The following is a 24,494-nucleotide window of genomic DNA, read 5'->3' on the forward strand; positions in this document are numbered from 1 at the left end:
CTTTCCTGGGAACGTTCACACTAACATGTAAACAATGGCTTCGGCCTGCAAAAAGCTGAATCATTCATACACATGTGACTTGCCCAGGTGGCTACAAACTCCATCTTGTTGCTGTGACTTTGCACAGACGAACAAAGGGGTTTCCGCCCACAAGAGAGAGAATAATAAAGGCCCTGGAAGCCCCTGCATTTTGCCTTCAGCTGGTTCAAGAGATGGCCTATCCACCCTAAAGAGATGCCTGAAAGGAACTGGAACAAAGGACAGTAACTACAGGGGTGTGAGTGATTGCTGGACCCAGAGTAGGAAAGAGTCCAGTCTGTGGAAGAAGCTTATTGGAACATTTCTGGTGTGAGATTTTATCTGCAATCAGTTTCTTAATGTATTAGGCTTAGATTTGCATGTTTTGTTTCATTTTGCTTGGTAACTTACTTTGTTCTGTCTGTTATTACTTGGAACCACTTAAATCCTACTTTTTATACTTAATAAAATCACTTTTTGCTTATTAGTTAACCCAGAGTAAGTAATTAATACCTGGGGGAGCAAACAGCTGTGCATATCTCTCTATCAGTGTTATAGAGGGCGGACAATATATGAGTTTACCCTGTATAAGCTTTATACAGAGTAAAATGGATTTATTTGCGGTTTAGGCTCCCAGAAAGACTGAATACTGGGAGCTGGGAAAGTCTCTGTTAGCTAACTATGAAGCCCCTAAGCTAAGTGGATCTCCATTTCAGTGAACTGCAAGGGGGCATGGCCCAACCTCTGAGTCTGTACTGAAGCTGACTGGAGTGTCTTAATCAGCAAGACGGGAGTGGAGGGAAGCCTCCTCTGGCAGGTGGATTTGTTCTCAGTACATCTAGTGACAGTCTTGAGGGAGTTTCTGTGACCAAACCCCTCACAATGGCGTAGTCAGCAGGCTCTGTGCGCAGCTGATTGCTTTGAGACACTGGTAGTGATTTTAAGTGAGTTTTGAGTGTGGTGGCTGGAGAACAGACAAAGTGGTTACTGGTTATTTTTTGTTTGCTTATTGCAGGTAAGGGAAATAAAGGCAGGAAAATCAGCAAAATAGGTCAGAGTAAAGCTCAGAAGAAGCTAAAACTGCACAGGTTACAAATTGCTAAGAAGGAAAGAGAGAGCCAGCAAGCCCTGGACTTAAAAAACAAAGAACTTGAGGCCCAGAAACAGGCTAAAATTAAAGCACAAAAGGCTGCCCTGGAAAAAAAATAAGGTTGCCCACCAGCAAACTCTGGACTTAAAAGACAAAGAAATTGAGACCCACAGACAAGCACAAATTGAAACCCAAAAGCATGAACTGGCTGTAATGAAGTGGAAGAGGTGCACAGAGACATGTATCCTGAAGGTGGAAGTTGGAGTCCTGGTGACTGCTGAAGTGGGAACAGCCCCCAAGGACTCTATAGCTGGAAGCAAGCCCAATCTGAGTGAAAGGGGGGGCGGGATTTTGCTGGCCAGTGAAGTGTCTGTCGTAGCTGTGAGCTGGATCAGGGTCCCCTTCCCTTTTGGGGGACACTGGAGTGTCTTCCCCAGAGGGGAGCCGAAAGAGGAATTTTAGGTATATTGCCTCTGCCATGGACTGCCAAGTCTCTGGCAGTAAATTCAGGAGGAGGGTGTGACGTTGCAATCTATATGATTTTATGAAAATATGCTAATAAGTGTGAATATAATGTAACTGGAATATGCTTCATGCAAAATGTCTCTTGTAAAGTATCATTACAAAGCTTATAATCTGAGTGTGGTCATCCTATTTGTATAAATGTATCATTCTTGTATCTGAAAGTAGAAATATGAAATATAACTCTGAGGTCCTATTGTAATTATGCAAAGTGTGGGCCATTAATGGTGGTTTGGAATCTAGATGGCACCCATCAACTAGGACAATTGGTTGTAAATGGCTCTGTTTACTTGCAAGCCTTCCTGTGAGTCAGGCCAGGAATTATGAAGGCTTGGGGTCTCATAGGACGTGTGACCATGTCACCTGGTCCTGGAATCCATCTTAAACCTGGTGCTTTTCCATTTAGAAGGATCGGTGGGGACCCAGAGAGACAAAGGATTCCCACCTCATGCCAAAGCTATAAAAGGGGGTGGAACAGAACAAAGGGGGCTGCAGTCATGAGAAATCCCTTAGCTACCACCTGAGCTGGAACAAGGACTATACCGGGGAAAGAATTGGGCCCAAACTAGAAAGGAGTCTAGTCTGTGGAAGAAGCTTATTGGAACATCTCTGAGGGTGAGATTTACTTGCATTCAGTTTCTTAAATGTATTAGGCTTAGACTTGCGTGTTTTGTTTCATTTTGCTTGGTAACTTATTTTGTTCTGTCTGTTATTAGTTGGAACCACTTAAATCCAACTTTTTATACTTAATAAAATCACTTTTGCTTATTAATTGACCCAGAGTAAGTAAGTAATGCTTGGGGGGGCAAACAGCTGTGCATATCTCTCTATCAGTGTCATAGAGGGCAGACAATTTGAGTTTACCCTGTATAAGCTTTATACAGAGTAAAATGGATTTAGTTGGGTGTCTGGGTGCTAGAGACAGGAGCACTTCTTAAGCTGTTTTCAGTTAAGTCTGCAGCTTTGGGGCCCATGGTTCAGACCCTGGGTCTGTGTCAGAGCAGACTGGCGTGTCTGACTCAACAAGACAGGGTTCTGAAGTCCCAAGCTGGCAGGGAAAACAGGCTCAGAGGTAGTCTCAGCACATCAGGTGACCGTCCCAAGCGGGTATCTGTGACCCAACCCCTCACAAGGGATTTCACTGCCCATGGTAATAAGATATGCTTGGCAAGTTTCAGCACACCTACACTAATGCATATATAAAATCTTGTGAAAAGGACTTTATGAATCTTTGAATTTGTGAGGATGATATAGTTTCGTTTGTGTCCCCTGCTAACAACATCTTGAGGAAGTCTGTGAGATTTTGGCGTTAGGGTGTAATCATCATCAGGCCTCTCTGGTGGTGGAGGCTATAGTTGTTCAGTGTTGGATTTCTTCAGATCCAGTCATCTGATCATGATACATGGCTTCAAGACCTGATCAGGCTCTTCTGAGAAAAGTGGCCTCTGAGCTGAATTCATTCTTAGTCAGGGAGAATCTAATATTTCCTTAGACAGGTTGTTTGGTATCACCACAAGTTTGTGATTATCTGATATAATCTCCAGGCTGTTCCTGAAGTCTGCTTCTAATTTTCTCTGAATGGGTCTCTTTGTTTGTGGCTTGATATTTTTTAATATCAAGATAGCTCATATTGGTCACAAATTTCTGTGTGAGATTCACCATTGATACAAAAAAAGGCTTTGAAAATAAATCAGCATGGATATAACTGCATAACCTATCATATACTGCTTTTTCTTTCATAGAGTATATGCTATCATCGTCATCTTAACAACACCTGTGCTTTTCTGTTGGTCTTGTGTAGGCTCTATAACAAGATTGCGACAGTGTGCTTCTGCTGCTACCAGCTCTCTTGATGTAACAGTCAATATCTTTCTGTCCTTCTATTTTGCTCTTTTCCACACATTCCTGTCTGACCTGAGATCTACTGCTAGACACAGTGGCTCTTCGAACTTGGTCCCTTTCACATACGTGGATACTTTGTTACAGAATATATAGACTTTTTCTATACACTCTGGTGGATGATGAGCCCATTCCCCTTATTGATTTGTACAATTCATGGCCAATTTCTTCACTATAGTTGCAAGGTTCTACTTGTTTTTTCAAGCTGTTGCAAAGTTTTCGTGTGTGAATGTGATCTTTCTACAATTGAGATGGTATAATGGTCTCCACGCAGGGTCTGGTTGGGAAGCGTGGCCTAGTGGTCATGGCCACAACCCTGGACTGCCAAGGATGTTGTGGGGAGGGGAGCCTGGGCCCTCACACTCCCCCAGGCTCTGACCCAAGGCCCTTTGAGCTACCAGTAACCTGGCAACCAAGACTACTTAAGGCTGTTCTCCCTTGGCCTCTTCCTCTCATCTCTCCCCCTGGGGTCACCTCAGTCCAAGGTCTTTGCCTGGTGGGAAAATCCAAAGGAAGCAAGAGGGAGTCACCGCTGTCCAGGGCCACAGGATACTTCCCTCTTTGGTTGTCTCTTCCCTCATGGTGGGCCCCTTTGGGCAGCTGTGTCAGAGCCTTTACGTTTCGCTCTGCTCACCTTCAGCACTGCTCCCCAACTGAGATAATTCACTGACTTTTAATTCCTCTAGCACGTGGAGCATTTGCTGCAGGTGTGAGAGGCGGGGCTGGCTGAGCCCAAAATGAGCCCTTAAGCCCTTGTTGCTCAGTGTGGCATTTGAACACCCTGTCACAGATGGTGAAATATGTTAGGTACTTCATTGGTGTCTTTATATTGCATAATGGTAGCACATTTTTGGATCTCTATGGCTCTTAAAACAATAGTTCTCAAACGTTTGTACTGGTGACCCCTTTCACATAGCAAGCCTCTGAGTGTGACCCCCCCTTATAAAAAGTGTTTTTAATTTATATATTTAACACCATTATAAATGCTGGAGGCAAAGCGGGGTTTGGGGTGGAGGCTGACAGCTCACAACCCCCAAGGTAATAACCTCACGACTCCCTGAGGGGCCCCGACCCCCAGTTTGAGAACCCCTGTCTTAAAAGATTGGTCCATGATTCCAGGTCTCTTGGTTTGGTCAGTTCTGTGAAAAGAGCATCTACATCACATATCACTCATGTTTTTAGACCTTTGCTCTGTTCATGGAGCCTTTCTGGGAACTTCTAAATCAGATTCCATTGTTCATTCAGGAACCACAGCTGCATAGCAGTCAAATCTAAAGCAAACAGAGGAAAAATACATAAAATCAATTTGTAGGTAGTTGTATAAAGTACTGTGACCTAAGAAATTGAAAAATAATGACTTTAATGCCTGTTGAATCATATGTTCTCACATGAAGCATGGTGTACCCGCCCCCCCTTAGGTGGTTGCCATGGCAATGGGGCATAGTTTTCATTATTTTAATGAAAAAATTACCCAAGATTGAGTGAAGATGTATTCATTTTTAGTCAAAATATGGCCCATATCTCTTTTTCACCCAGTGTCTACTCTTACATGCATTGTTTCCTTGGAAACCATACAATTCCATCTTAAAACTGCCACGCATAAAGGTCAACCACCTATTTTTGTAATGTGTATGCATGGACTTTTTTTTTGTTGCCTTTTACAGTGTGGTAATATTGGTATAACTTTAATGCCAATAAAGTGTACTTGAAAGGAATTGTGTGGGGTGAGTGCAAATGCATAGTATGTCAAAGCACCTGCAACAATGTATGCCTGAGCAAACACTTTTTTTTCTTTCTTCTGAGCTCCTTTGTTTTGATGGAATTGAGCATCACCTTAAGGTTCCCCTTTTCATATCAGGGTAAGTTCAGAGAGAGATCATATTAAAATTAAGAATGAAATTATGGCAGTTCAGGTAGAAAGATGACTGTAATAACAGCAGCTCTTCAGAAACCCCTCCCCTAAAAGTGAGGTTCCTGTGGGTGTAATGGGCAAGACCAATGGGTTGGATCTGCTTCTTACATTTTTAGAGCAATGATCTAAGAGCTCTTGGAATTAGCTCAACCCAAAGAGATCTCCAGTATAAAACCAAGATAACTCTGCAATGGTTGGTTTTAGAGTAGCAGCCGTGTTAGTCTGTATTCGCAAAAAGAAAAGGAGTATAAGGTGCCACAAGTACTCCTCAGCAATGGCTATCTATCCAAGCTCACAAACCTCCCAGTTATCCAATCCCTAGAACAATGTTGCCATCTAGTGTCTCCAAAGAGCCCCTGATTTCTGCAAATCCCAAGAGAGGCAAAGACTCTTCTATCTGTGTCCAGGAACACATTAAAATAGTTTTACACATGGCTAGTATGAACCAAAATGTAAAACAAAAAACAGATTTAACATTATAGATTTGAAGTTCTTGATAAAAGTTTGAGTTGAAAGAGGGAAAAGTATGTTGCGTTGCTCAAAAATAACCAACTTTAACCAAGTTAGGAAGGGAACTCTCCTCTTCTCAGCTGGACAGAAGGTAATCACTACAACAATGGGGAAGTAAAGCTGGGAATAACATGTATATATTTGTTTGTATATGGAGGGTTTCAAGAGTTATATGAAGGACCACCCCACCACAGGAGAGGAAAAACTAGGTTGAGAGGTGCTAGAAAGAAAAAAAGTGGTTGGCCCAGGGAGCCAGTGCTTTGTACTAGGTTTTAACCTCAGCACACTTTGCTTTTCTACCACTCTATGAAGCATCCTCAATTTGTCTCAAACTCATTCAGCTAATTTACATTGCTGTTTGGTAATTTTACGTGTCACCAAGCTTTTGAATCTGACAAGGAAGATGCACATAGTACAGCTACCTTTCATCACATTCGCTGGACCCAGAAATGAGGCACACTTAACTGTGGAAATCAATCACATTACTCATTTCAGTTCTCAGCGTATATCTGTCTTGGCTTTTAACAGCCTATAGCAGTCCTGATAAAATCCAAATGATTATGCTAGGCAGGGGAAAGCATCTTGAGGAGTTAGTGGAGGTTACATCCACCCCCACTATTTGACTCTAATAACGCTTGAACCCTCCCAAACACTGGAACCTTTAGCATTGAAGGTTGCGGGGAAGATGGCTAAACTCCAGCTGTTTTCATAGAATCAGAAGCAACCAGGAGTGTTCCTTCCCATGTGTGTTTGGCCTAGAGATTGCAACATTTCCTCATAGATTCAGACCTGGCTGGAGTGATTTGTCATCTCTCGATCAGACTACCACAATGAGCTTGGCATAGGCATGAGGCTTTACCTTAAATCCATTTGGAAGATGAAACTAGAGCAGAATACAGCAGCTGACTTGTTAAATAAAATAGCTCTGTGAGTACATTACATCTGTTTTCTGGGACATGCACTGGCTGCCTCTTGGCTTTCAAGTAGTTTGACTTCTCAAACCCTAAATGGCCTGGGACCTTTCTACTTGAGATGCCACCTCTCTTTGTGTGATACTTCTATACTTGAGATCAACAGAGGAGCTGTTGGTAGGGCATTCTCCATGAAGACCCCATGACTTTGGAGTTCATACCCTCTTCCCTTCATTGAAGTAGGCAGTTGGGGATAGAACTTTTTTCGAAGTTGGGTGGATCATGAAAGGTTGAAGACCTTGATTTACTGACTAAGGGGAAAGCATGTTGCTGGGTTTTTCCCCCCCTTTAGTATTCCAGCACGTATGCTAAGCAAAGAATAGTAGCCACATTTACGTTCATAATCCACATACTTACAAGTGTCCCTCAGGCTCTTTTGTGAAACATTTAAGATATACAATATATTGAAGGCATTAAAGAAAACCCAATTTTATTCTCTGGAGAAATTTAAAAAACCCAGCCCCAGTAGAAATTGATGATTTGGTAGGTGGTGCTCTTCTTTTTGAATTACTATTGCAGGGGCTACAGTGGTGGTACATGCTAGTGAAATCTTTCCAAATAAGCACAGATTTGAGGTCTTGACCTCTTGTGCTCCTTAGGAATCCTCTGGTATTTTTCTTACAAGCTGTCTTTGCTCTTAAAAGGGCCAATTACTACATGGAGAACAGCTAGAAAATAACTGTTTGAAGGAAAGTTTCTAGAAGATGAGACAAATCAGCACTCATATCAGGGGAGAGTTTTGCCCTGTTTCCCTGGATATTGTCTGTCATATCAGAAACTAGCATCTGATAAGCAGATTGTGTCTCCTTCAGGTGAGAATCTAAGCCTAAGAATAATAGAAAACCTAAGCAAGGAAACCTAAATGAAGTTTCAATAAACTGTTTTATTTAACAATAAATAGCAATTGTAACAAGCAAATGTCATTTTTAAGTCCTTGTGAGAGGCAAACATTCTAGTGAACTCTTCCCTTCCTATGAATCCCATCCTTTCCCGCCTGGCTGTTGAGGCAGTTTAAGGCCCACGAGGCCAGCAGCTTCCTCAGTGGAGCGCTCTCCTTTGGCGTGGTACTCTTGGTGAAGCGCTAAGTGTTGACGGACACTGCGCAGAAGACAGAGATAAGTAGCAGCCTGGAAATGCAGCTCATGCTGGGCCCTGCAGAGCTTCTCACTGGTGACCTGCAGGCAGGAGGAAGCCAGACAACAGACTTAGCACATGCCCGACCGGCAGACAAGCTAAAGGGCCCCTGCTGTTCAAGACCCGCAGTGGCCTTTCTGCCGCCAGCGTCCCCCACAAGGGCAGGGCGTGTATAAAAACGGCACCCGGGGGCTGGCTGAGCGCCACGTGCTCGCTCCGGTGAGCGCTGCGCAGCCAGCGTCCGGCTCCTGCAGCGGCGGGACTGTTGTGTCCACTCAGCTCCACTCTGGAGGCCAAGTTCTGCCCCGCCCGAGTAGCCGGCTCGAGTAACCGGCAAACCAGGGCCCGGGCTGAGGCCCCCCGGGCGAAGAGCGCGGCCTCACTTGGCGGTTCGGGGCGCGGCCCCCCCGCCCCCGCGCGAGGCGAAGAACGTGGCAGCGGAGCCCCGGCCAGGTTCCAGCTGCAGGGGGCAGCAGAGAGCAGCGCCCCGCCCTGGCTCGTGGTGTGTGCGGGCGGGGGACGGCCTCGGAGCCCTGCCTGGAGTTTCGCGAAGCTCCCCAGGCCACGCGGGAGGGTCGGAGCCACGGGGGTGTTGCCGGCAGCTTCCTACAGCGGGGGGAGGGGGAGGGGGAGGGGAGGCTCGGCCCGCCCCGTACCCGGTGGGCGCGGAAGGCCTCCCTGAGGTGCCGATAGGCCGCCGTGTCCCGGTAGGGGCGGCCCGCCTGGGCGCTCACGTAGCGCAGCTCCCGAACGAGGCTCCGCAGGGTACGGACCGGCGAGCCCAGACCCGCCATCTTCTTGATCTCCCCCCTCCGCGCCCATCTCTCTGTGCCCTCAGCCAATGAGGTGCAGCCGCCTCACCAATCAGCCAATGGGAAGCAGCCATCTGGCGCCGACTCCTCCCCAATTAGGGGAGAGCAGAGCAATAGAGCGCTAAAAAACTCAAACAAAACCGGGGAGGCGGCGCAATCGGGCGCTGAATTACCCATCGCGGTCAGGGAGGGCGGCTGGAGAGAGCAGGCGCCGCACGAGCCAGCAAATCGCCCTCAGGAGAGACACCGCCAGGCTGCGCTATAGAGGGCCGAGTTGCATGATGGCGGCCACCAAAAGCGCTGGCAGGGAGGACTATCGAGCCCCGAGGCGGATTTGCAATTGAGGGCGGGAGCTTCGGGGAGTCGCGCTAGCTGCGTTGCGGGGCGGCGGTTCTGGCGCGGTCTTTGCTTCCAGCCCCAATGACTCTCGTTCCCCGCGGATTTAGTGCCCCCCCCTCCCCCGCGTCCCGTTTATTGCCCGAGTTCGGAAGGGGGGGGCAGGGGGCCGCTGTCCCACAGCGCTGTCCGGTCCCTGCGCCGCCAATGCGCCCGTCCCGTCCCCGGGGCCGCCGCGCACCCGGGCCTTGCGGGCGGGGGGCTGCGGCGCGGTGTCATTCAGCAGCGCCCCGCGCCGGGGTGCCCCACGCCCAGAGATCCCGCCGGGCGGGGCCCCGGCCCCCTTTGTCAGTCGCTGAGTCCCAGGCACCGCCCCACTTCCCTGTGTTCCCTGCAGGGGCCTGGCGCATTTACCGCCCCACCGCGGGGCAGGCGCAGCTCGGGTTAGTTTGTCTGGCTTGCCAAGCTCGCAGGCCTCAGCCGCTGCGCCGGAGGGAAATTAGCCCGTAACACTTTGTGAATCAAACGGGGTGTGGACACACAAGCCCACCCTGCCACGTGACCCGGCCCGTACAGAGCGAAGTGGCTCCAGCAGGCTGGCGAGTGACGAGCTCAGACAGGGACACTGAGTCGGGCTACTCATGCGGGGCAGGAGACCAGGAATTAAATAATCCAGGCTAAACAAGTGACTTGCACTTTTCCTTCTGTGTTTTACATGAGCTTTAGGCATCTGAGCTATTTTTAAGCCTCCTTTGCTGTATTTTGAGTGCCTGGAGTCTTAGGACTGATGAGTAGCACTTTAATTACAAATGAATGTTTGCAGTCGTAGTGTCTAGTGAGCAGATCTACAGCAACAAACTGGTGTGCACAGCTCAGTGCCACAAGCTAGTGTTACTAACTTTTATTTTATTTTGAATTTTGCTATCTGTTTTTGTATGAGCCCAACCACTGGAGTCAAATGAGTCCATGAGCCTCTCAGCTTTAATTTAAAAGTTTCTATTTCTTACGTAGCAAAAAACCTCAAAAACATGAATCCTAAAAGCTAAAAAAGAAAACCCACCACCAACTCTGCCCCAAACAACAATATCAACCCTCGCCCCCCCGCCCCGCCGCAAAAAAAAAAACCACAAACAAAAATACACACCTCTCCCCTTCATTATTTTCTGCCGTTTATTTCATTCTTGTGCTGGTCTGTTCAGGCTTCTGAGTGTCATGTTGATGGACTTGGTTTCTTTTTCAATTGGTCTGTAGAATGTTTGTCTTAAGTGGCCTGTTCATATGATCACTTGCCATAGAAGTCATGTTATTGTCATTCTTAATGTGTGTCCTAAATATGTCAATTATCTTCATGTCACAGTTTGATTGCTCTACTTCAGAGTTTCTGATGTTGCAAGAAACTCTTTCCAATGGACTTGGAAGATCTTCCATAGACATTTACTATGAGTTGATTTTCATATCAACGTCTTTTATAGATTTCCATGAAGTCATAAAGGAGGAAAGGCAAGATGCTAGCATTAAAAAACAGCAACATATTTTTGTATGAGGGCCAATCCATGTTACTTTTTCAAATCTTTTCAAGTTTGTGAACATTTTTGGTGTTTTTTTTATATTTGTTGTGTGACAAATAGCATGGTGTCATCATCATTACACATCTCACTCCTTAGCTAGATAAAATAACTTACTTTTTCTAGTGCAGGAGTGGGCAAACTACGGCCTGCAGGCTGGATCTGGCCCACCAGCCGTTTTAATCAGGCCCTCAAGCTCCTGCTGGGGAGTGGGGTCGGGCTTGCCCTGCTTCGGTGCTCCAGGGAGCAGGGTCGGGGGCCATTCCACAGGGCTCCTGGAAGTAGCGGCATGACCCCTCTTCAGCTCCTACGCGTAGGGGCAGCCAGGGTGCTCCTCTCTACACGCTGCCCCCGCCCCAAACACTGCCCCCACAGCTCCCATTGGCTAGGAACCACAAAGCAGTGCCTGTGGATGGGGCAGCGTGCAGAGCTGTCTTGCTGCACCGCCACATAGGAGTCAGAGAAGAGACATGCTGCTGCTTCCAGGAGCTGCCTGAGGTAAGCGCTGCGTGGAGCCTGCACCCCTGGCCTCTCCTGCCCCCGTAACCCCCTGCCCCAGCCCTGATTCCCCTCCTGCCCTCCAAACCCATCAATCCCAGCCTGGAGCACTCTCCTACTCCCCAAACTCCTCATCCCCAGTCCCACCACAGAGCCCATACCCCCAGCCAGAGCCCTCACCGTCCCCAGCCCTGAGCCCCCTCACAAACCCTGAACTCCTCATTTGTGGCCCCATCCCAGAGCCCTCACCCCTTCCCTCACTCCAACCCCCATTTTCTGAGCATTCATGGCCCGCCACACAATTTCTATTCGCAGATGCGGCCCTCCGGCCAAGAAGTTTGCCCAGCTGTTTTCTAGTGGTTCTTCATCCAGTCTAATGGTTGCTTTTGGGACATTGATAGCCATATATTTTGTCTTCCACTTGTTAATGAACCAATCAACTCGTTTTGCTGAATCTGCCCAAAGCTATGTTCCCAGAGTGGGGGAGGGGGTGGGCAACCAGAGGGGTCTATCTTATTGAACCTGATCACCATATAATATCAACCCCAAGCGCTAAAAAAACTTTAAAATAAGACATTTTGGGTTATTTTCATTTGCTTTTTGGGATGTGGGTAAATAAAAAAAACCACGTTTAATAAAGTCTCATAAGTTTGAAACCAAACCAATGATATTTAAATGCTTGGCGTTGACACAACTGTATGTTGCTCAGGTTCAGTAAGATGGAGTGTGGTTCCTCCCCGCACTGTGGGTCAGTCAGTCAAAGACACTCTCCGCTGGGAGGGCGAGCTGTTACACTTCAAGTGTTCAGCGTTATGCATAAGGCTCTATTGGGCACAAGTCACTTTTAGTGACTTCAGTCCACCCCCCGCGTTGAAAGCACACTTGTGCAAAGACTTGTCCCGAGCAAACGGATAAACAATTTGGGGAAGGGGAAAAAAATGTTTTTCACCCCAGATGGGACTCGAACCCACAATCCCTGGCTTAGGAGGCCAATGCCTTATCCATTAGGCCACTGGGGCTCCCACGAAGCGCAATTCTTCCTTCCTTCATTTCTCCCTTCATCCGACCCCTCCTCCTTTTAATGCACGCCGATTGGCCAATCTAGTAGCACTCTCCTGTGAGCTGTAGACAGGAAGCTGCGCGCACAGCCTTCTGGGACGTATCGTGTCTGCACACCAACGAGGCGCACTACGTCATGGGAACGGCCGCTCTCCTTGCACGGAGCGCTGGGAAGTGTAGTTTTACCCGAAGGCCGTGGGGCGATGAGGGCGGTGCGTGGCCTTGGAACCTGGCCCCGACGTTGAACTGGGGAGGCCACGGAGCAAAGCGGGCGGCCCCGCTGCGTGCCAGGACCACCAGCGGGCGCTCGCCGCCGCGGCCGGGAGGTCACGCCCCGCCCGGCGCCGCCCCCGGCTGCCGCATGCTGGGTGGCCGATAAGGGGAGCAAGCGGCACCGCTGCTCAGCTCGCCCCCAACCCAGCCCGCTACCAGCCCCGGGCGGACTGAGTTTTCTGGGGCACGGTCAGCAGCTTCTGACGCGCGGGGTCGGGGTTAATTGATCAACCAAACCCGGGCCGACATTTCCCCGGGCTAATTTAAGGCTCGCCCCTCTGCAGCCGCAGGCGGGCTGGGCGAACACTGATGGGCCAATCGAAGTTCAGTGCAGGGCTCTTCTTCAGTGTCAGAAACGAGCAGATTAGCTACAGCCGGGGGGGGGGGCGCTAGAGCAAAGCTGAGAACAAGACCTAGCGGCCCAGCACCGCCACCGTGTGCAGAGCCAGCCCTGGGGGGGGGGGGGGGGAAGGGGAAGATAAGATGTAGTTTAACACCCCTGCCTTTACACGTTTATTTAATCATAGCTACCCGTCCTCCCCCCCGCCCGCTGCAGTTGTGAATCTTCCTCCCGCTCTGTCCCATTATTGCTGCTTGCAGGCTGAAGCTGTGGCGTTCTTCCCCCAACCGTGGGGGATTGATCATGTTACCTGATCATGTTATTTGAACCAACACGTGGAATGAAGGCAGCTACAGCGGAAAGCTTAGATAGATGTAAATAGTCCAGTCTTTATGATGCTGAGAAGTTATCTATCTCACAACCACACACACACTGCTAATATGTACATTCCTCTTTATTTAATACAGCACAGACACGTGACACATACAAAAGAAAAATACACTCATGAAAAAGAACCCTGTCCCAATTAAGGACAGGAAACATCTACACTCAATTAAATAAGGCTCTTACTTTAGAACACAGGTCTGCTAGCTACACTTGGAATCTCAGAGCAAGCCTATTGCCAAAAAATCTCAGCACCCTGTTTAGGACAGTGAAAGTAGGAAGGGTCAGAACATGTTTGGGACCTGTGAGGCAGGTTCAGTAGATTCAGTTACCCCACTGAGATCTGCAAGAGTGAGTGCACATATGTGGTTATGGGATAGCACTGCCTTCTCTGCAATTTTATCCTGCGGGACCAAGGTATGATAAAAGGAATTATGTTCCACCAGCTATTCTTGCAGAATGTCAGATATGTGACCTGTCAAAAAAAAAAACTGAACTGTCCTGCAAAAGGTAGGACAATAAACCTGAATATTTGGGAGGAAAGGGAAAACATCACAGTATCAAGGTGAAGAGTTTTATCAGGAACCTCCCAGGTGGACAAAGCACTGCCAACCATACTTGGGAATGCACACAGGAAACTCTAGCTTCCCAGTTAAATGGCTAGCATGTATTAAACTGATCAGCAAGCATACACATTTGGAACTGGTGCAGGCTTTTGTGGCAGCAGCTCCCCCATTTTCCTGCTCCAGTTCAGGATTGAAATTAAGCAGGCACCAGTTCCTCTGGCAAAGAGCCTTACACACTTTCTTTAAAAAAAACCCTAAAATAATAGAAAAAAAGGGAGACACGTGTATTTACAAAATCCATGGCTGGTACAGTACATAATTTTTAAGACACACTAAATGCTACAATCTTTCAGGTCCTGAGATTATTACAAAAAAAAAATCAACTCAAAACTTGTGTTCAGGTCCAGTTTTATAAGGAGAGAGAAATCAAAAATCACTTGTTTAAAAATACAGTATCCCTTTAAGTTAGTGGAACGCATCTTTGTAAAAAAACAAAACCAAAGTAATTGGCACCCATCACCAATAAGTAGCTGGATTTGGTTATTCAGGCCCCTCTCCTCAAGGGCTGTTATACATGCTTCTTGTCACATGGGGGAAGCATTTTACAGGGGAGTTCATCAGATAAGCACATGGGCCTGCTCTTTCTTTCACCAAGCCAAGGGCTTTTCCCCATGTTCTGAAGTAAGCAGGTATTAAGGAGCAAGTAGACGTGAATTCGTGTGGAATAAAAAAGAAAAAAAAAATCACAGAATCCCCACTTCAAATATGTCTGCCATTGCACAGGAATTGTACATTCCCTTTCTTGGTATTAAGGAGGATCACAAAAGTCTGTATACTGACAGTTTCTTTTTAATTTAGTTGAGGCACAATAAGCACTTGCTATTTTTTTGTTCTAAACTTGGCAATGACAGTCAGGAAAGTACCCATGTAAAGGGCCTTCAGCCCCTCACTATACATAATCTACATTCTCAAGAGCACCAGCCAGCCAAGTAGAATTAAGCTGGTTAACTCTTTCATATATTTTTGAATAAAACAATAAACTGGATACTGCAGCCTAAACCCTTTCACTGAGAGGACTCTTGCTGCAATTAGAATAAGCAAGTTTTAAGCTTGGAAGCTCTGCTGTTGAGCAAATGCCTTCACTAGGCAGAGGTAAAAGGACTCGCCCATGTCTGCTCACAAGGAAGAGTTCTAGTACAGTGCTTTCTCTCTCTCTCTCTCTCTAAATTAGAGCAACAGATACCCTCCTACTGTAGTACGCATCTTTGACTGGTAGCCTAGAAATTACCAGCATTCTAAGGATTACTTAACCACAAAATGCATTTGATCCCCGACCCTCAGGGGAAGGAGGCTGGACGAGGGAGACAAATCACATAGAAAGGGGATTAATTTAACTGCTAAAATATAACAATGCTCAGCAGAGACTTTTTGGGGGGAAGTAGAGAGGAATAATTAATTAACAGTGTAATGTATTTTACTTCTTTAAATCAATAGTCCTAAATAAATATTCTGGAGAGAAACAAATCCCAGTCTAAACCGTGAGAATGTATGCAAGAAAATTGCACAAATTGCTACAGCAAGATAGAAATACTGACTTTAAAACAGATTCATTACAGCTCTTGCCTCTGAGCTGGATTGTTCCGCTGTAACAAGTGCAACACTGAGCAGTGAAAAAGAAGGCAGTGGGGATCCCAATTCAGCCTCTATTTAGAAGAGGCTCCATTTATAAGAGATCCGGCCACTGACTAGCTAAAATCTCCCCTTAATTAAAAGCAGTCAGTTCACTAAACATTGCATTTACTAAATCCTATATTTCGGTGGTAGGAAGGGTACAGGAAATCAATCCCTCACCACCCAAAAGTGTAATCTATACATCAGATTGCTGTGGCTTCTTGGTCCAGTTCTGCAGAGCTGAATATTGTGCAACTATCTAAAAAGCTCTCAGAATCAAACTTATCACCAACTGGAGATTTTAGTCTCCCTTCAAAAGCCATTTCATTACACTTCTGATACTAGAGTTTGCACAAGAAAATGGGTTTTTTTTCTTTTTTTTTTTTTTTGAATACAAAGTTCATTTTCCCTGTTAGAAAAAAATACTTTTTTGTAGTACAGACATTCAAAAACTATGTCCTGTTTCTTTGGGTAGAAGTTTAACATTTGTTAATGGGGGCAGGGTGAGGAGTGTACATAACACTGGAATATGTAAAGAATACTTATCTGCATAGTTGATATTCATGACTACTAATCAAACTAAGGCCTTATCTGGAAAAAGCTGAGAACACAAAACAGTTTTTTCCCCCCATAGGTGGAAACTAATCAGTTCCAAATAAGCTCTGGGTGTCATTAGTTATTTGGTTTATCTTAAACTTGGTAGTATCTCCCAACTTGTTTTGGTTGGACAACAGATCTTCCCCCTCACATCCTTTCTTTTGTTGTTGGGCAGTCAAGAACACTGTCAAAGTTAACCAAAGGTAGTGTATCCCACTTGTACTGGACACTTTCATTAGTATTAAAAAATTATTAGCAGCTTCCTCCTTTACAGCCAGAAGGGGGTGGTGAGAGAAAAGGAGAAGTTGCAGTTCATTTCTAGAAAGATGGAATAAGTAGCAAAAAGATTTTCTTCATTCTAAGAGTTGCTCTATAGAGTTACAGTTATCACGTTGGATACTAAAAATGTAGACAGACATCCTTTGCCTCAGCTAAGGAGAATACAGCACAACTCAGGTAGGGGGTGCACACATGGCTGGAGGGCACCTTTGTGTTCCCCCCAGTCCTGGGACAGCTGCATGCCACGCTGGTCCCTTGGAGCAGATTCATAGATTCTTTAAGTTACTTCACCTACCCATAGCCCCAAGGGGCTATGTTAACAGCCAGGAATTGCTGGGTCTCAGGAAAGGTGGGTAAGCCAGCTTTGGGGCTGCTTTGTGCTGGCAGGATCACAGATTAGATAGATAGATTCATGATTTTCAACATATTAAAAAAGGCTTTTGGGTAAGTTAAAAACTAAAATTACGTCCATACCCTATTTTCTCTCACAAAACCAAACCCTGGTACTTGACAGCCCACCTTGCTCCCTAGATTAACTCTGCTCCTAATTAGGGAGGGAAGTTCTCAAACCTTGATCTGGTTTCTGGAAGGGGAAAGCCAACTCTTTCCTCCTCCACATTGCATCCAGACCAACCCTGTCACACTACCTAGTAGAAATACCGCACAGAACCACCATAGCCTACTTACGTTTGTTATCGTAGGTGGAGCAACATTCAGCATTAGTCAACATCTAATTTTGCTTCTGACTAGTCAACACTGATTTCTCTGAACATTTTTATAGAAATGCAAGCTAGACATCTGTTCAATTATTTTCAGCATATAGTAAAACCTTGCTAATTTGCATTAAATCACTTGACACCTATTAGCAGATTGCTTGTTATATAACAAGCAAAATTTAATAAACAAAGAAAATCTATGTTCATTTAGTTTGATCACTGTAGTTAAGATGTATTGTAATTCTTTATATTGCTAATCAGTAGATCTTCTACAAATAATGAAGTCTCAACAACATGACACCTTACTCCAATCTTTGCTAAGAGCTGGAAAAATGCACTTTTTCTGGTGTGTGATTTAAGCAGTTTGTGGATTATAACAAGGTTTTAAATTTTACTGAGACTAATTTGCTGAGAACAATATAAGGAAGCCCACTCCATTCATCTATTGCATGCGAGAAAGTGGCACAACTTTGGTGAATTTAAGTACTAATTTAAGCTAGAAACTGATGGCATGACTAATGTCAGGCAGATGTGGATAGCACCATGCAAGCTTCCCTGTAATACATCTCAGTTCAGACTTGTTGTAATCTAGTATTTTAGCTGTCTCCTCTACTAAAAGGGCCATCAGTTGTGGGGAATTGTTCCAAACTCTAGGAGTGGTTATGAGAGACAGTCTAATACTTACAGGTAGACAGATTGAGACTACCAAACTAATTTCATCTGCGACCTAAACAAGATTGAAACATAGACCTCCAAAGGGAAATACATCAAATTCCTTTCCCACTAAACTCCTCTCTCTCTCACTCCCCCCACCTTACTATACTGTCATCTGTGCCCAAATGTCCACCTTTCAGAAGGAAAACAGGATTCTTAGGAATACTGCTTTGTGTGTGAGAGAGCATACAGAATGAATGCCATGGTACAGCAGCTATAACTTATTACACACACACACACACACACACTTTTTACAAAAGGGAAAACAGTATAACAGCATAAAGTCATCTTGGCAAGTTTAAAATTTTTCTCCCAAATGCCTCCCAGCACTTTAGGATCTCTGAGAACAGTTTAAAGGAAGGGAGAGGGGAAAATAAAATAAAGAAAAGGCACTTAAACAAAGGACAAAGGCCTGAATCAAGTAAGTCATGGAGGGGTAACAGCCATTTCACCAGAGCTAGGACCAATCAGAATCTACCAACTTTTATTTTTAAACTTCTATAAAATTAAAATTGCATAAAGTGTTAATTAACCAGTCATTTACCTACCACATTTACCTTCTGGTTCATTTTAAGAAAACAAAACAGCAAGTGTCCCTATTGTGATCCCCATCTTAGCAAAAAATGGGGAGCTGGAGTCCGGGGTGTAAACCTTCCAGAGCTTTGCTTGACTGCAGGTTTTGCTTTTTCCTGCAATTCCATCTTCAAAGAAAGTCCAAAACTAAAATAGAAGAGGGATCACTGTGCCTTTAACAATGCACTCAAAAAAAAAAAAAATCAAACACCCCATCACTCCTAATCCATCTGTGGGCAAAAACTACTCCAAAAACGAACTGTAAACTAGATTAAAATTTGCTAATAAATACAGCCAAAAGTTCATTTTACAAATGTAGCAGCAAAAGTGATAAAGTTAGTTGGAGTCTTAAGAGACAACCCCCAGAAGGTTATGGTTTGCACAACTGATGGCAGCTTGGGAGAGTTGCAGGATTTCTCTGCTTTCGTGTCCTGGACCAAGTGGAGGAGGAGCGTGGAGGAAGTGTCAGGCAGTTGGAGTGGGGGAAAGGAACAAGACCCTGTGTGCCTGTTTCACCCAAAATCTATGCACCAAACAGCCTTGACAGGATTCAAACAAAAAGCAGAACCCAGGTTATTAAAAGTCACTTCTGATTAGCTGAAAACAGATGTTAAACCCACAGCATCCACTCATGACTTGGTGACTCAATATTACTAATTCATTTTAACAGCAAAATAATAGAGAATGATGGGCAAAAAATAACGATTTAGGTCATCAACATCTATCTTGGGGAGGTGGAGAACACAGCAGTAATGATCCAAATTATTAGAAATTTTGCAGGTTGTGGTTCACCTAGCCTAGCTCCTTTCTCTATTTGCAAAGTTCCCAGAGGATTTAAAATTGCTACCTATGCCTTTTGGAGCTTTGGAACATGTAGCAGAAGGCATTACCCAAAGGGTTTTTAGCATCTAAAACCTGTGTTTGAAATTATTGCTTGCATTATTTGAGGCTCAGAGTGAGCTTGATAATCCAGCTCACGAACAATCCCCAAATTAAGGTCAGCTGCCCAGAAAGACAGCTCAACTGGCTCTTATTGCTTGTGAATACTGAGGGTTTAGTATGTACAACAGCTTATATATATTACCAAAGGCCCTTAAAAATAGTAACTCTTGAAAAACAGCTTAAACAACAAGTTGCTGTGCAAGGAGTAGTAAAGTGTATTAGTCTAATTTTGCACTGGGATGTTGCAGATATCCTTCACTGCACATCTGCTCATGCTCCCCCATTCTGCAAAGATCCCGGGAATTACTCTGTAGTTATCTTTTGACCTGGTCTTTCTGGGTTGAACAAGTGGAGCATAGAGAAGGCGTTGAAATACAGAATCTTTCTCCTTTGGGTCACTTGATTCCAAAGTGGCCCATCAGACTGGTAGTGACTAAAAATAGTTACTGTTTCAGTGGCCTATATGAAGTGAGTTTGTGACCTCAGTTCAGTTTCACATCATACAACTATTTCCAAAACTAGTACTAATATGCCTTCTTGTTACCATTCTCAACAAACAGGCCAACGATTGAATGGGCTGTGGAGACTGAATTCCCCTCTCAATCCTAGAGATGATGCTCTGCAAATGAGGCACACTTGCGGAAGAAAGGAAACTTGTGCTGTCATTGTCTGTGCTGTACGGATAAAGGGCTCCAATCTCCAGGACTGTCAATTGTGTACCTGTCACTAGATCTAGAATTTCACTTAAAAAAAAAAGTAGTATGGAAGTAAAGGATGGCAATATGAGCGAGACACTTTGAGGGAGGAAGTATAGAAGAGGGCAGAGTTCTCTTGGAGCGGGGGGTCTTTTCCACATATTGCTGCTGGGTGGCTCTCCACTTCAGCCCCTCAGCTACATGCATTATTAGAAGTGTGGTACGTTTGGCATAGGTCAAAGAATTCTGGCCTCACAGAATCTGCTTCCTTCCTCCCTTCCTGGGGTAAAAGATCACACAAAAGCAAAACTTGGACGCTACCCTCTGAATAGTTAATGGAGTCTTATGCCTTGGAGAATTTTCATCTGAGTAGGAATGCCAGGGTCTGTATGAATATATACACCCTTTTTGAAATTAACCTTGATGCTAAGAGTTGTAATTTTGTCTAACCAAATGCCACCTACAGAACACTTACATTAGCAGAAAAACACAATTTGCCTAGTGCCACAGGGGTGAAATTCAAAACCTAATGGATCTTATTTTGGTTCAATCTGTCCTTTACAGAAATTCCTTGTGCAAAATCCTTTATTGCTGGGCTCAACCCAACATTCATTTATTTTTATATGATATATACAATATATATTATTTTAAATTCATGTTTATATATAATTTATATATATAAAATTAAAGAGATCTAAATAGAAAAAAGAATTGTTGTCTGGTCTTAAGAAAAATAGTTCACATGTCAAAGAAAATGGAAAGCTAAAAGTTGGTCTAGCAAAAACACTAGAGATTTAATAGCCAGAGGTCAAAGTTTGTACTTGGAAGGTGTGAGGTGACAGTCAGTCACAAGTACAATCTCAGATCAGAACTACTGGAAAGTTCAAGACAGACTAGAATTCCAGCATCTTTGATCACAGGGATATACTGGATTTGCAAGAGAAAGGACCTCAAATCAGAAACTGTGATATTCCAGATCAGAAGATCCCATACTTTCTTACTTTTACCTTGCAATTTCTGCCATGCTTTTCTTTCCGCTTATAGAAAGATGGGACTCAACAATAAAGTTTTAATCTAAGAACCTCTTCTATCCTGTTATCAAAAGTGCAATGTGTGCTAAACGTTTCCTAAACATACAAACGGACTACCCAATATATTGCTATCCAAAAATGAAAGCCAGCCTTGCTGTCTTGTAATACCATGCAGGGCAGAGTTCAGGTCATGAGTACCCCAGGCCAGCAGGGGCCAGGAATGCTAAAGAGACAACACATTCAGCCCCAGGAGGAGAAAAGGCACCCCAGATTGCTTTTGAACGATTCCTCTTTGGCTAATGCTTGAAGCAGTATAACTTGGCTCTGAAGTAAACCACATCCAGCTCTCCTGAGCTGAAGGGTTCACTACCATGTCTAGCTTTTGAAAGTAGTTGGATGGAAGAGGGAACGGATCCAGCAAGGATGAGGAAGTGCCCTTGTGTTTTATGAAGGATGTAGATTCTATACGGTAATAGCAGAGATACACAAGGAGAACCAATTGAAGAAATGAAACTAGTTTAAGGGTGGAAAACCATAGTGTCCATCTTCCAAAAAAATTAGGTGTGGGGAGATAAGAATGCTGTCTGATCTGAAACAAAATTTAGATTCCATTTTATGTAAAAAAGACAGAATTTTTTCTTTAAATACCAAACATTCTGTGCTAAAATTAACTTGGGAGTGGAGACTAATGTAAACCGCTCTTTACTCTTCTCCTGCCTCTCCAACAGGATTCTCTCTTTGAAAGGGAGCTCTGCCTGGGGAGTAATGAGACTGCTTTAGCCACAGTACCCACAAAACCAAACAAGGCCTGTATTCATTTGGCTTTTCCAAAGAGGTAATGTTGGACAAATGTCTGTATCAGAAACTATCTGTGGAAAGTTTATTCTTATTTACGTCAGACTGCCCGAGCAGCAGACCGTCTCTGGTCTGTACTACATAAGGTCCACAACCATATGATACACTCAGGGCCCATTTATATTCTTTTGCATTCTTTTGCAGGGCCCACTTATATTCTTTCAAATTGTTAAAGTGGGTGGCTTCCTACCTCCCAGGATAGATGGAGAAATTTACTCCATCGCTCTTTATGCTTCCTCCTTATCATTAGGCATTACCCAGAAAGTAAACATTGTGCCACTGTGGGTTTGACAACTGAAACTTGCCAGTCAGAATAGATTTTAAAAGGCTGAGTTTCTTTAGGTAAGCTCAAACTATGATCAATCTGCATGAAAGCCTTTCCTCCTTTTCCTCCTCTATTTGATCGAGTATTTTCTTTTTCTTCTTTCCTCCCACCACAGTGCTTGGGATGAGAGTATGTAAACATTGACAGAAACAGCAGCCCTGTGACCATGTAAGCACTTTCCCAACTGGGCAGATTCCATCAGCCAATCAGAACCGCTTCATGCTCCCTTGCTCATCCAGAAGTCACTGGGTTTTCCGCTGTAACTTAGTGTCCCCTTTACTTTGGCCTCCATCTGGAATTTGGGGGTGGGGGTAGAAGGGGGAAAGAAGAGGAACAAAGAAACACAGGTATAAAGTTCTCTTGTGATTATGTGAGTTACACTATAAATAAAGCAACCCGCACTGCAGAATACTGAACTGTGTTCCTGTTGGTTGCCCCAAATATGTGAATTCCAGCAGCTAGTGAGAGTGCACAACTGTGACTTGCAGTAAATGAATGTACTTGTTTGCACCAAAGGCTGTGACTGACTGATAAGTTGTCTACAGGATGTGGGCGGCTTCTGGTTATTTTTTAAAACTAAAATTTAAATTGGGGATGCCCAGCTCAAACACTACTATAATGTGCTGTCTTCACGGAGTGGAGTCCCTCATTATCTTCTCACCAGCTTATTTAATTTGCATTAGAATTGTTGATGCTTAACACTCAGCACAATACACTATTCTTTCTTGAAATAACAGCTAAATTGTCATTTGGGAGAGTTCTAAATCTAATCCTCAGGTGTCTCTAGCACTCTTTGCAATAAAGCATATAAAAATCAACCTATGGTACTTATTGCCACAAGGACTTATTGAAGCAAACAGATGAGTAAAAGGTTTAACTGCTTTCACAGGCTCTTGAAACAGCCTAAAACCTGTGGAGCTCAAATAAATTTGTTAGTCTCTAAGGTGCCACAAGTACTCCTTTTCTTTTTTCCTAAAACCTGTGGAGCTGAGCATTGTGTGGGTGGAATAAAGAACACTCCCAGCTCCACTCTGCCCACTTCAGACCCCCATTCCCTGTTTGAGCCACAACTCATGAAGTAGCCAAGAAAATTCCATGTCCTAAATTGCACGATCCTTTACAACTGTGGAATGATTTTTCAGCCATGCTGAGCTTGTGGACTGTAACAGGGTGTAGCAGGGTCCCCCTTGGTCCTGCCTGTGCTCTGCTCCGAAAACCACTCAGAGACCCTCAGGTTCAGCAATCACTGGTGCAGTTTATTTACTGGGTGCAATCCCACCACCTTCTCACTCTACACAGCTTGGGGTTTTCAGCCTTGAGGATTCGTTAGCCTCAGCACCCGGAAGGGAAGAGCTAGTGGCTTCCCTCTCTGGCTTCCCCCCTTCCTTCCTCTGGGCCTGTATATAGCCACAGGCTAATAGTCTGGCAGCTGTTTCCCCTTTCCCAATTATGTGCAGGTTTCTCTAACCAGCTCCAATTTACCTCCCTTAATTGGAGCTGGCATGACAGAGGGCCACTGTTCTAGACCAGTTTTCAGAGTAGCAGCCGTGTTAGTCTGTATCCTTAAAAAGAGAAGGATTACTTGTGGCACCTTAGAGACTACCAAATTTATTTGAGCATAAGCTTTCGTGAGCTACAGCTCTAGACCAGGGGTGCTCAGACTTCATTGCACCGTGACCCCCTTCTGATTAAAAAATTACTACATGACCCCAGGAGGAGGGACTGAAGCCTGAGCCCACTCAAGCCCCACTGTCATAGGCAGAGGGGCCAAAACCCAAGCCCCACTGCCCCAGGCGGGGGTTCCAAAGCTGAAGGGCTTCAGCCCTGGGTCGGGGGGTCAGTAACTTGAGCCCTACCACCTAGGGTTGACCCTGAGCCCCAGCAAGTCTAACGTCAGCCTGGGCGATCCCATTAAAACGCGGTTGCGACCCACAGTTTGAGAACCTCTGCTCTACACCATACTGCCAAAAAAAAAAAAAAAAAAAACAAAATCAAACTAATCCTCTCAGGGAAGGGAAAATATTTGTCTGAGCTAATCTGTCAGGAGTTTTCAACCTCCTGCTCCTATTGGAAGTATGAGGTGTTGTACGCATACAAAGGAATTACAGAAAAATCAAGAAGCTGGTAAATGGAAGTTCAGTGTCACCTCCAAAGGGGAAGAATGGCTTCACAAATAAGTCCCTCATTCATCTTGTAACCAATAAAAT

At 44.9% G+C, this 24,494-nt stretch overlaps 2 protein-coding genes and 1 non-coding gene across 3 annotated transcripts in view; all 3 read right to left on the reverse strand.

The window, feature by feature from the left end:
• Positions 1 to 7,785: 7,785 nt before the first annotated feature.
• On the reverse strand, positions 7,786 to 9,014 carry FMC1 (formation of mitochondrial complex V assembly factor 1). The gene is made up of 2 exons (XM_077831158.1): positions 8,713 to 9,014; positions 7,786 to 8,097 (listed from the first exon to the last, which is right to left on the reverse strand). The coding sequence occupies exons 1-2, from the start codon at positions 8,848 to 8,850 to the stop codon at positions 7,894 to 7,896; spliced, it is 342 nt and encodes a 113-aa protein (XP_077687284.1). The 5' UTR covers positions 8,851 to 9,014; the 3' UTR covers positions 7,786 to 7,893.
• Positions 9,015 to 12,213: 3,199 nt separating this feature from the next.
• TRNAR-CCU (transfer RNA arginine (anticodon CCU)) lies at positions 12,214 to 12,286 on the reverse strand. Its single transcript has one exon. It is a non-coding gene; the product is annotated as a tRNA-Arg (tRNA).
• A 1,089-nt stretch (positions 12,287 to 13,375) lies between these two features.
• The window catches only part of UBN2 (ubinuclein 2), a 99,922-nt gene continuing 88,803 nt past the window's right edge, over positions 13,376 to 24,494 (reverse strand). The window contains exon 17 of the mRNA XM_077831168.1: positions 13,376 to 22,579. Within this exon, the coding sequence (XP_077687294.1) occupies positions 22,530 to 22,579 (50 nt within the window). The 3' untranslated portion in view covers positions 13,376 to 22,529. The remainder of the gene's footprint in view (positions 22,580 to 24,494) is intronic.

Source organism: Eretmochelys imbricata, chromosome 1, assembly GCF_965152235.1.
Source record: "Eretmochelys imbricata isolate rEreImb1 chromosome 1, rEreImb1.hap1, whole genome shotgun sequence".
NCBI classification, from domain to species: Eukaryota; Metazoa; Chordata; order Testudines; family Cheloniidae; genus Eretmochelys; species Eretmochelys imbricata.